Source organism: Engraulis encrasicolus, chromosome 12 (genome assembly GCF_034702125.1).
Source record: "Engraulis encrasicolus isolate BLACKSEA-1 chromosome 12, IST_EnEncr_1.0, whole genome shotgun sequence".
Classification (NCBI taxonomy): Eukaryota; Metazoa; Chordata; class Actinopteri; order Clupeiformes; family Engraulidae; genus Engraulis; species Engraulis encrasicolus.
In genome coordinates, this window is record NC_085868.1 from 41,555,859 (window position 1) to 41,568,358 (window position 12,500).

The window sequence follows — 12,500 nt, forward strand, 5'->3', positions numbered from 1 at the left end:
ATTTATAAATGATAATAATATATTTTTTATATGATATTGGTAAATGTGAATAAAGAAAATGTATTCATTTAAAAAGGTAAATAAAAAAGCAAAAAATGCACCTGCCACTTAGTCCTACTTGATTACCTGAGCCTTCTCCTTGTTATAGGGACTTGGGAATTAGTCAGTGTTTGACTCTGAAGAAGACAGTAGTCGCAGCGCGTCAGCCCGTTTAATTAAAGGCTTTTTAACTTCACCAGCAGTGTGCCTTGGAATCTTTGGCAGACCTTATCAACAGCCACAACTGGAGCTAAGTCTGACCATAATTTTAAGTAACTAAAAAAGAATCGTGAGGGGCACAGAACCATACGCCAAAAATGGTCATATGAGCCGAATCGTGAGTTGAAGACATCGTAACAGCCCTAGTGCAGTATGTATGGCTCTGTCGGTGTGATCTGTGGCTCTGATTGGGTGGATATCTGTGATCTATGTATGTGGCTCTGATTGGGTGGATATCTGTGATCTATGTATGTGGCTCTGATTGGGTGGATATCTGTGATCTATGTATGTGGCTCTGAGTGTGTGGATATCTGTGATCTATGTATGTGGCTCTGATTGGGTGGATATCTGTGATCTATGTATGTGGCTCTGATTGGGTGGATATCTGTGATCTATGTATGTGGCTCTGAGTGTGTGGATATCTGTGATCTATGTATGTGGCTCTGATTGGGTGGATATCTGTGATCTATGTATGTGGCTCTGAGTGTGTGGATATCTGTGATCTATGTATGTGGCTCTGAGTGTGTGTCTGTGTGTCTGTGTGTGTCTCTAAATCTCCGCCTCTCAGCGTGCGTGCGTGCGTGCGTGTGTGTGTGTGTGTGTGTGTGTTTTTGTGTGTGTGTGTGTGTGTGTGTGCGTGCGTGCGTGTGTGTGTGTGGCTCTATGTCTTTTTGTCTATGTGTGTATGGCTGACACTGTGTCTCAGGTCTATCTGTGATCTGTGTATGTTGTTCTGAGTGTGTGTCTGTGTGTGTCTCTGTATCTCTGCCTTTCTGTGTGTGTGTGTGTGTGTGTCTGTGTCTGTGTCTCTGTGTGTGTGTGTGTGTGTGTGTGTGTGTGTGTGTGTGTGTGTGTGTGTGTGTGTGTGTGTGTGTGTGTGTGTGTGTGTGTGTGTGTGTGTGTGTGTGTGGCTCTCTATATCTTTTTGTCACGTGTGTGTGGCTGATGCTGTGTCACAGGTCAGTGGCTAACGTTAGCAGGGGAGCGGTTGGCTGCCTAGCCCACTGGGAATACAGTAGCGCTATTAGCATGCTAATCAGAGTGTGTATTAATTGGAGAGAGAGAGAGAGAGAGAGAGAGAGAGAGAGAGAGAGAGAGGGATGGGGGAGGGCAGGAGTGAAGAGGAGAGTGGATGAGAAGAGAGGTGGATTGGAAGAGGAGAAACGAGAGGATGAAAGGAGGAGGTGGAGAGGAGAAGAACAGAGGATAGAGAGGATGAGCATGAAGAAGAGTAGAGAGAGAGATAGAGGAAAGAGAGGAGAAGAGTGTTGTGTGTGTGTCACAGGTGTGTTTGCGCTCCATTGAGAGACTAACTCCCTGCTCCTGTGCAAAGCATGCTGGGTAATATCAGTGGCAACAGCACCTGTGGCCCCCTAATTTAACACACACACACACATGTGCACACACACACACAAGCACACACACACACACACGCACGCACGCACGCACGCACGCACGCACGCACACACACACACACACGCACACACACACACACACCCCTTCTGTCCTGCTCTCTAATGGCCCCTAATGAGGCTGTCATCCAGACTAATACTCACACACACACACACACACACACACACACACACACACACACACACACACACACACACACACACACACACACACACACACACACACTGCTCTGCTGCCAGATGACGAGGGCACATGAGTTCCACATAATACATATTTATATTTCAAGCCAAATGATTTTACATCATAGACGTACAAAACAAACCACCCAGTTAGAAGTTAAAATTTAGTGGATGTGCTTTTATTATTTTCATTTTTCATCACTGTTATTTTATTTCGTTTTCTGTTGAATTCCGGATTCTGTACAGTATTTAAATTCTCGATGCATGTCAAGTCAAGTCAAGTGTACTTTATTGCCAAAAATCTATGTAACAGGGTTTGCACAGAAGTTTGAAATTGCGTTTGACCAGTCTCCAATGCGCAGTTCAAATAAAAACATACAAACCCCAACTCCGGTGAAGTTGGGACGTTTGGTAAACTGTGAATAAAATCAAAATGCTATCATTTTCAAAACATTCAATCCATTCATTACATGGAGAATAGTGAAAAGACAACATATTAAAGGGACACTGTGTGAGATTTTTAGTTGTTTATTTCCAGAATTCATGTTGCCCATTCACTAATGTTACCTTTTTCATGAATACTTACCACTAGCATCAAATTGTAAGTATTCATTATGACTGGGAAAATTGCACTTTTCATACATGAAAAGGGGGATCTTTTCCATGGTCCGCCATTTTGAATTTCCAAAAATAGCCATTTTTAGCTGCAAAAATGACTTTACTTGGACCATACTAGAAAATATTTGTTTATTACGTAGAAAACTTTCATGTAAAGATCAAATTTGGTAATTGTCAGCCCCGTTTCAATGAGCAGCATAGTTGCAGTACCCTTTTTGACCATTTCCTGCACAGTGTCCCTTTAAGTGTTAAAACCGAGAATAAATATTGTTTTGGGGGACATATGTGCTAATATCTCTTTTGATAACTGCAACACATCTCAAAAAAGTTGGGACGGGGATCAGTGAAATGCAATAAACATCCAAATAAGCTAAAACAACAAAGAAGAACATTTCAAAATGAATTGTACTGATGGACAATATGAGTGTCCACGTATAAGACCATCACAGAGAGGCTGAGTTATTCAGAATTAAAGATGCAGAGGGAATAATTACCATAGTTATTACATACATTTTTGAATTCCCTTTGATTTACCATGATTGAGTGAATATAAGACATATTTTTGTCATTAATATCATTGTATAGGCTCATGACATCATGAAATATATATTGGCTGTAGTCTCACTCTAGCACTCCAAGAATTACAGCTATTGAAAATTGACCATATTAAGAACGTTCCATGTGTACAAATGATAGAGGGTTTTAACATCCTTTGCTTACAGAAGTCAGCAGAAGTTGCAGAAGTCAATTCTTTTTGAAAATAATAGAGCCTTGCACATCCTGTGCTACAGTGAAAATGGACCATCCAACTTGTATTAGTGCTAACTTCAAAAGTCAGCCTCCATGATAGTATGGGGGTGCAGCAGTGCAATGGTTAAGTTGTTCTCACTCATCTGTAGAGTTAAATACAGTGCTGCATGATATAAATGGGTTTTAAAGAGCATGAAAAGCCACTCATGCATTATATTTTGAAGGGAGATCTTCAATTACTGCCACATAGTAAGTACAAATTACATTGTCTACTATGTTTTAACAGTTTAACGCCATAATAAGGACCAGCAGGTGATAAAATGGCAGGCTTTTGGTCAAGACCTATCACACTGTAAGCACTACAGAAAGGAAACCTTTGCAAAACATGACAAGGAATACATTTAAGCTGGTGAAATCATGTCCAAGGTAGGATATAACACTGCTTTTTTATAGAAAATCATCTCATCGGTTGATGTTATTAACTGTCAAATGTTGTCTTTTGTTTTGATTTCAGTCTTCCTCGACATTTGCTGCCTTTTATTGTCCCCATCCCAACTCTTTTGAGACGTGTTGTTTTTACATATTCATGAATATCCCCCAAAACAATAATTTTGGTCAGTTTTGATGACTGATATGTTTTCTTTGTGCCGTTCTCCATCTAATATAAGAATCAGACGTTTTGAAAATGGCAGTATTTTGTTATTATTCTCAATTTACCTTGTGTCCCAACTTCTTTGGAGTTGGGGTTTGTAAATAAGACATTGACAGTTAGCGCTCTCTCTCTCTCTCTCTCTCTCTCTCTCTCTCTCTCTCTCTCTCTCTCTCTGCTTCATGCATATTGATGCATGATGCAATATTCACCTGAATCAAAGACAGTACTCAGGTGTTGGTTTTAACAACGAATAGGCCTGTATTCACAATCACGCATTTGCAGTTCAAATAAACAAACAACTCTCGCATTAATCTCAGAATATTCACTGGGCAGAAGCACAATTTCATAACATCAGCAACTTTATTTTTTTGCTTAAATATACCCTGTGTTATCATCATCATCATCATCATCATCATCATCATCATCATCATCTTTGGAACAGAAATTTGGCGTTTGAACTTGTGCATACCTTTTCATAACATTAAGCAAAATCATAAAACTCCACTAGCCATAAACAAATGTTCTCAAAGCAAAAATTTGGAACAAAAATAAAGTGTTGATAAGTTGTACTAATAAATAGGATTACGTTGAAGTATTGGCACAGTTTAGTGGTGGGGGAAGGGTAAAGTTATGGCACAGATTCTAGCTACATGTGCGTTGTGGGCATGAAATTGTTGGATAAACTGCAGTGTGTGATTGTCACTAGGGCTAGGGACATCTGTGTGTGTGTGTGTGTGTGTGTGTGTGTGTGTGTGTGTGTGTGTGTGTGTGTGTGTGTGTGTGTGTGTGTGTGTGTGTGTGTGTGTGTGTGTGTGTGTGTGTGTGTGTTCTCTGTGTGTGGAGGGTATTCTGGGTGTTTTATCACATATTTGGTATACCAAACCTTTCAGCAGAGGGCACAACGCAGACTCAGAGGACATACTGAATGACATTATGATGAGCAGGAATAGAAGAGAAACAGGCAGTTAAATAAAAACATCAAATATGAAACACAGTTCGTCCAGTCTGTCCAGTCATCACAGCATCAGGCCAGTCTGAATAGTCTCCATAGTGACAGTGAAGTGAAGGCTCAACTAGGAACATCCAATTCCCATTGTTATTGTGACACAGCACTCCACAGCACACAAGTTCACACAACGAAATTGCATTTATGCCTCGCTCGTGCAAGTGGGCAGCTCCCAATGGCACCCGAAAGGGAGCAGTGTAGTGGGACAGGTTGGATCTTTCGCAGATGACTATCTTTTGTCATACAGTCTGGGGGTCACAGCAACCAACAAATGGCTATCTCTGCTGTGTGTGTGTGTCTGGGGGGCTGACAGGTGACACACACACAGTGTCACACACATTCTCCATGACTCGCACCTCCTCCCCCTCCTCCCCCTCCTCCTCAGTTTTGTCCTCCTGCTGATGCACCTCCCCCTCTCCTCCTGTCCCCTCCCTCTCGACTCCTCTCTCCCACCTGCTCCTGCCTCTCCTTTGCATCCCGCTGGGAGCGCACGCTGACTCCTCAGGACTGTTGACCTCTGGGTGTGTAACAACCTCCTCCTCCTTACCGTCTCCCCCCTCCATCACCTCTTCCTCCTCCATCTCCCCCTCTCCCACTTCCTCCTGCTCCTCCACCTCCTCCCCTGCCATGTCCTCCTCCCTCTCCTCTCCAACCCTCTGCTTCTCCTCCTCCTCCTGCTCCTCCTCCCCCTGTGCTCCGACCACCTCCCCTGACTCCTCCTGCTCCCCTTCCTCCCCTGGGTCTCCTGCTGCGTCTACTGCTGTGGCCTCCTTGTGTCGGGTGTGGTGGCGTGCGTGGTATCTCTGGTTCTGGAAGAACTTGACTACGGTGTTCCTGAGAGAGAGAAAACAACGGCAAGTTTATAGGCTAAGCAGTCTAGACCTGACCTGTTTGCACCAAGATGATGAAATAGGATATGGGAAAATTGGGACACAATATTTAAACTGTTCAAATAGTTACCACATGACAAGAACACATATCAAAGTCAGATTTCAGCTGTGAGCACCAAGAATGACCTCCTTTCCCAAAGGCTAAAGGATGTTTGTAGGTCAAGTGTGTCTGCTAAATGTTAGGGCTGTAACGATACACTAAACTCACGATTCCATTCGTATCACGATTTTTGACTACAGTTCGATACACCCAACACTTAGTGTATTTAAATGTATCTTCATAAATTAATTAATTTGCTTTTTGTTTTTGTTTTCTGGACTGAAGGGTAACAGATCTTTGAAAGGGCGTATCACGGTACTGCCTTCTTGCTTCACGATACAGTATCGCGACTCTGTATCACGATTCCTCAGTTCGATACAATAACGTTACAGCCCTACTACATGTAGTGTAAAAAACCCTCACCTGGGCAGTCCGAGCTGAGCTGCGAGGGTGTGTATTGCTTCCTGGTCGGGGTAGAGCCCCACATCATGGATGAAGCTCTGGAGGATGACTAGAGCCTCCAGGGAGATCTTGGTACGTGAGCGCGGCTTCCTCGAACTACCACCTCCTCCTCCACCACTTCCTCCTCCGTTGGCCCCATTACTGCCAGTAGAGCCTGTAGAGGAACATTTTAGAACACATAGGGTGTTTTTTTAACCCCTCTGCACAGACTATATGTTATAACCTTACTGACACCAGAATTGTAATGACTAAGACGTAGCCTCTTACTGCAGATGGGGTCGCCGACGGGCCTATTCACTCTTTGCTGAAAATTCTCAACTACATCATAACAACATTGCTATGACAGTACTGAGAGCCTTAAGTGACAGATTAATTAATTTTGGTGACGGTAAGGTAATAATATAGGCTCTGCACTAAGAAGTTCATCTATTACTTGAGGTTCTCTGTAATGTTATAGCAATGTTGTTATGATGTAGTTGAGTCTTTTCAGCAGTTAAGAACTGCATTATAATAATCTATGTGCACAGTGTTTCCCATACATTAAGGAAACTATGGCGCACCGCCATAGTTTAAATTTGGCCGCCATATTTTCGAAAATGTAAAAAAAAAACAACTTTTAAACGATTTCCGTTTTCTATTAAACGATTTGAAAAACGATTTCCTTCGCATTTTCCTCCTGGAGTAAATACATCCTATAGAGAAAACCATGAGTGCAGAGGGATCAAAAGCCTAGTCAAGTTAACTCGGGTTTGGGAGCAATAAAAAACCTTGAGAGAAGGGACAGTTGGGATGAGTTTACTGACACTCCCCAGGCTTTGTTTACTTTGTTACAGTTGTATGATAATGAGTTAGGCAACAGGCCTTCATTGACACAGCAGAGGAGACATCGGGCTGCATATAGAAATGAATGTGTAACGAATGTGTATAGACATAAATGTGTAATATGTTGTTCAGCCCTTTTACCCTTTTATGGGAGGAATATTGAAAAACTGGCCCTGTGACCAGCACCCCTCATGTAGAATGTGTACGCCTATGTGTGTTGGGGAAAAGGTATAGCCTACTCTCTTAGACCATTTTTGTGTGTGCGTTAACACTTTCACAGTGCTCCTAAATTCTTATCTGTGCTCCTATTTATTTTTTTGTTACGCCGCGTGAACCCCCCCCCCCCCCCCGCCCCCCCCCCCCCCCCCTTGCTCCGTGTGACCCCCCCCCCCCCCCCCCCAAACAAAATCCCGCTGCCCCCATAGTTTCCACAACAAAATCTGTGGGAAACACTGGTTCATCTCTGAACATTATCGCTATTATTGTTATTTTATAAAAACCGAATGGGGTCCTGACACACAGATATATACTACGATTGTTAAAGGGGGTCCTTGACTGGAATCTACAGGTAAATGGGGCATGATTAAGTTTGGGAACCCTTGAATTAGAGCAACAGAAAAGAGATTATTACCACAGCCACTGCTGCTACTGCTGCTCGTACTAACACCACCGCTGCCTGTGATGCCACTGCCGCCATCTTGACTGGTGGTCACCGTCAGTGGGTGGCTCATGACGCCCCTTTCCTCAGAGAGCATAATGGGAGATGGCTCTATGAGCATGGGCGAAGGGTTCTTCAGGCACAGAATGTGCTGCCTCTGCAGTGCCTGATGAGAATAAACAAACAACGGAAAAAAAAATATGATTTAAGTTACTTTTTCACAATTATGTTTCTGGCCCTTTTATGTGTTAATATCATCGAAAATGGAGGAACGGTGGAAAAACAACAGCTGAAAAACACAACAACATTTGAAAACATATATAAATACTCTCCCACTTGCAAAGGCACGCCTATATCCTGCAGTCTGTGGTGTATAAAAATGAAAGGGCTTATATTGGGATAATAGTCATTCTTTCTCTGGTGAATAATAACAGGCTAGCGCCACAGTCAGGGAAGGGCTGGGCCGCCCAACTGGGTCTGCTGGGGCAGCTCTCTGGTGCTGTGCCGTGCTGTCGTGTTTTTTTGACGTGTTGTTGTGTTGTTACAGCTATAATATGCTTATTATAGACCTAGTATGTAGGCCTATAGTGTTTATGTGTTGTGGAAATTTGAATAAAATAACCATAATAATATAAAAAAACACAACTAGCCTAACGCATAGCCTATTTTGGCAAAATTAAAAAATGGCTAGTTGAACTTCTGTTTGGCTGGTAAGAAAAAATGTCTACTAGCCAAATTGGCTGGTGGTGGAAAAAGTTAATTTAGAGCCCTGGTTACAGCTATCTCCTGCTGTGTTGTGTTGTGCTGTGCTGTGCTGTGCTGTACCAAGCCTCTGCTAGACTTGGGCTACAGTTGTCCAAATAGGTGCATTGCTTCGCTGTGCCGTGCTCGTGCCAAAAGATTTTCAACATGGAAACTAAGGTAGTTATTCTACAGCATGTGTTACCAACGCAACAGAGTCGGCTCAATTCCAGTCTCCTTAATGGGCATGGCTTTTTACATTTTACATTTGTGATAGGTCACTGCTCATCTGTTTAAAAGGTGCAGGATTCAGTTGAAATTTCTGTATAAAAAGGAGACAATCCGCACACTTCAGGTCTTTTTTTGTACAAAGAAACTTTACTTGACTTGCAAGTTTTTCTAAGACCCGAAAGCTTGCAAGTCAAGTAAAGCTTCTTTGTACAAAAAAGATCTGAAGTGTGCGGTTTGTCTCCTTTTTATAAATTTAGAATTTAAAATAACCCCCGCTATACTCCTAAAGGGGCATGGGAGCTCATAGACATGATGCTTAGAAACTGGTCGCATATTAATTTGGGAAGAAACTCCAGTAGCACTTCACTTGAAGAAGGTGTCATACGCATGACATAGCAATGTCATAACAGTGTCAAAATGCAGTCATGCATGTGTCATAAACATTATGTCAATGTCATAAACATTTTATGACTTTACCATTAAGTGATATTCGGTTATGGCAAAGACAGCCCTAACAATGTCAACTTTTCATGACCATAAAACATTTATGACACTGACACCATGTTTATGACTCGATCATGACTGTGTCATGACACTGTTTTGACACTATTATGACACTGCTGTTATGTCATCCGTATGATGGCGGAGTTAAAGGGACAGTTTGGTCAATTTCAACATGCAGTTGTATTGCTCACGCTACCCTTGACTTGTCAGTACCTGGTGATGCCACATTTTTCGGCTCAGCCCTTTCCGAGATATGAGCAATTCTAATGGGGGCAGCGTTTGTTTACATTTTTAAAAAATGAAACATAGGCCAACTCCAAATATTTTCCCAAAAGGTACTGCTGTTTGCTAGTTGTCTGCTGATGTTTTATAACTTTTTGGATGTTTTTGGGAATAAATAAAAATGTTTTTTTGAAATGTAAACAAAGAGCTGCCCCCATTACAATGACTAGGATCTCGGAAACGGCTGAAGAAGAAGAAAAAAAAATCTCAGGCACTGACAAGTCCAGGGTAGTGTGAGCATTACAACTGCATGTTGAAATTGACCAAACTGTCCCTTTAAGTGAAGTGTGAACAAAACTCCTTATGAACCGCCTCCTCCTTGTGTCTGACGGTTTCTCAAAGTGGGGGATCCTGACCTTGTTAAGATGAGTAACGGACATTTTTCGAGAATATTACGTCATTGCGACATGCCAAGTACTATTCCATTCCATTACTTTGCTCTTCGCTGACGCTTTCATTTTATCCAAAGCAACTTGCAGTTATTATTTTTCAGGATATTGTTTACAGGCCCTGGAGCAATGCGGGGTTAGGTGCCTTGTTTAAGGGCACTTCAGCCATGGATGGAGATGTAGGGAGTGGACAGGGGGGATTCGAACCTGCAACCCCTAGATTGAAAGACCAACTCTCTAACCACTAGGCCAGTGTTTCCCAACCAGGGGTACGTGTACCACTAGGGGTACGCGAGCACATCTCAAGGGGTACGCGGAAAAATGTACTAATAACAAATATATTGAGTGTAGTCACATTGGGATAGAGGAACAGAGCCTGAATGAGGGCGAGGGGGTACTCATCATATGAGAAAGGGGGTACGCAGGACAAAAAAGGTTGGGAAGCACTGCTCTAGGCCACGGCTGCCCTAAGTGAAGGATGCCTCAAAATCTACCAAGTGCCACGCTCCTGATTCATAGAATTCCCAAGGCTGCACTTGCTACATCCATGACAAAATACCCAGAATCCTTCAAGTTTCCACGCTTGCATCAGAGAGAGTAGAGAGAGAGAGGTTCCATTGGCCCATTGTTTCCTGGTTCTATTATGGCCCCCCCTTAGGCAGACCTAGGCAGACCTAAGGACTGTTCTATTCATTGTAGGAGCATTATGACACGGCCCTTTAGGCAAACCGGAACCTGGTCGCGTTAGGTGCCCATAGAAACCTATTATGTTGGCATATCTCTATACTTAAAGAATCTCTGCGTGCACTAGGCATTTTACTTACAGGTGTGGGACAGCCAAGCATGTTAAAGCACAATATGGTTAGTACCTGTTGTTTCTGAGATACAGTCAATCCGGAAAGTACTCACAGCGCTTCACTTTTTTCACATTTTATTATCTTACAGCCTTATTACAAATGCTACAAATGACTCTCTGTTGTCAAAATCTTACACAAATTATTCCATCAATACCATGTGAAAAACAAGTTGTCTTGACAGTTTTGAAAATTTACAAAAATAAAAAACAAAGAAATCATATTTACAAAAGTATTCACAGCCTTTGCTTAATACTTTGTAGAACCACCTTTGGCAGCAACTACATTCATTTTTTCATTTCGAAATGAAAAGGGGTTAAAAAGGAGGTCATCGGTGTGTGTTTCAACCTTTCAGTACATTGAACATTGTACAATTGTACATTTTGAGTCTGCACCTGGCTAAAATAGATGGGTGTGAGTTTTGAATGAAATCCTATGGAGAGTATCATGCATCTGCTTCTGTAGTCACAGAGCATGTTGACATGCATGCTTCTGTAGGTGTAATTCAGATTTCCAATGTTGACGGCATCCACACATCACCAAACCATGTCAGTCCCACAATCATGCTTGACTAGCCAGATGATGCACTTTTTGTGCAAAACTCACTTGTTTACCACCATACATGCTTGACGCCATCTAAAGCAAATTTGTTTATGACCTCCCATTTAATCCCTTTTCATTTCGAAATGAAAAAAAAAATGTAGTTGCTGCCAAAGGTGGTGGTTTTTTATTTTTATAAATTTTCAAAACTGTCAAGACAGCTTGTTTTTCACATGGTCATGTAAGGGTTAACGTTCGGCGAGAAGGTCGCTACCGTGGAATAGCAGCACGACAGAGAGAATCTTTAGACCCCGACGCGGAGCGGATTATATGGATATACTTAAATGATTCACACATGCGGGGACATTTCTTTAGACATATTTAATGTTAAGATTGTTGCTGCGCAAAACAAAACATTGCCGTTGTGGAACACCGCTAGGCAACAGCTAGGTAGGCTAGCCAGGACAACAGGTGTTGTCTATCACAGCAGCTGATTAGAGTGACAAAAGACCGGACCCCCTGCGGAGTGATATGAAACATTCGCTTTAGCCACTGACTTGTATACAAGCCAGTGGCTTTAGCAGTGAACGTCTTGTTGCCATTGACAGCGGTAGCCAGGACAACGGGTGCCGTCTATCACAGCAGCTGATTAGAGTCTTGTTGAAAAGTCGCTTTAGCAGTGAAAAGTCTTGTTGCCATTGACAGCGGTCTGTTATAGACCAACCCGTCCGTTATCGAAAAATAACAGACGTCCGAACGTTGGGGAGCCCCGTTGAAATGAATGGAGCATTCGACAGATGACGTCACAACCATATAATAAAATGGAATAATTTGTGCAGGATTTTGACAACAGAGATTCATTTGTAGCATTTGGAATAAGGCTGTAAGATAATAAAATGTGAAAAAAGTGAAGCGCTGTGAATACTTTCCGGATTGACTGTAAAGAGCTTAAAATATCTCAACACAACTTGTTCCTTGTGGTCATTACGTTTGTGTTGCTTTTCTTAGCTTTTGACTATGGACAATTTGTGTAGTGTTATTAATCGATATGAACATTCATGTAGTTTTCTTATACTTTTTCAACTTAGACAACAGATTTTGTAGACTTGAGTTGTTTTGAAACACACTCACACACACACACACACACACACACGATGAACACAGTTATTGAATCCCCATTTGTCAGCTACAAGAGGTGTGTGTGTGTGTGT

At 42.2% G+C, this 12,500-nt stretch overlaps 1 protein-coding gene across 1 annotated transcript in view; it reads right to left on the minus strand.

The window, feature by feature from the left end:
* LOC134459549 (DNA-binding protein SATB2-like) overlaps positions 1 to 12,500 on the minus strand; it is a 69,222-nt gene that overhangs the window by 21,320 nt on the left and 35,402 nt on the right. Inside the window, exons 12-14 of the mRNA XM_063211908.1 lie at positions 7,722 to 7,914; positions 6,230 to 6,422; positions 5,591 to 5,710 (exon numbers count right to left, since the gene is read on the minus strand). Coding sequence (XP_063067978.1) covers positions 5,591 to 5,710; positions 6,230 to 6,422; positions 7,722 to 7,914 — 506 coding nt within the window. The remainder of the gene's footprint in view (positions 1 to 5,590; positions 5,711 to 6,229; positions 6,423 to 7,721; positions 7,915 to 12,500) is intronic.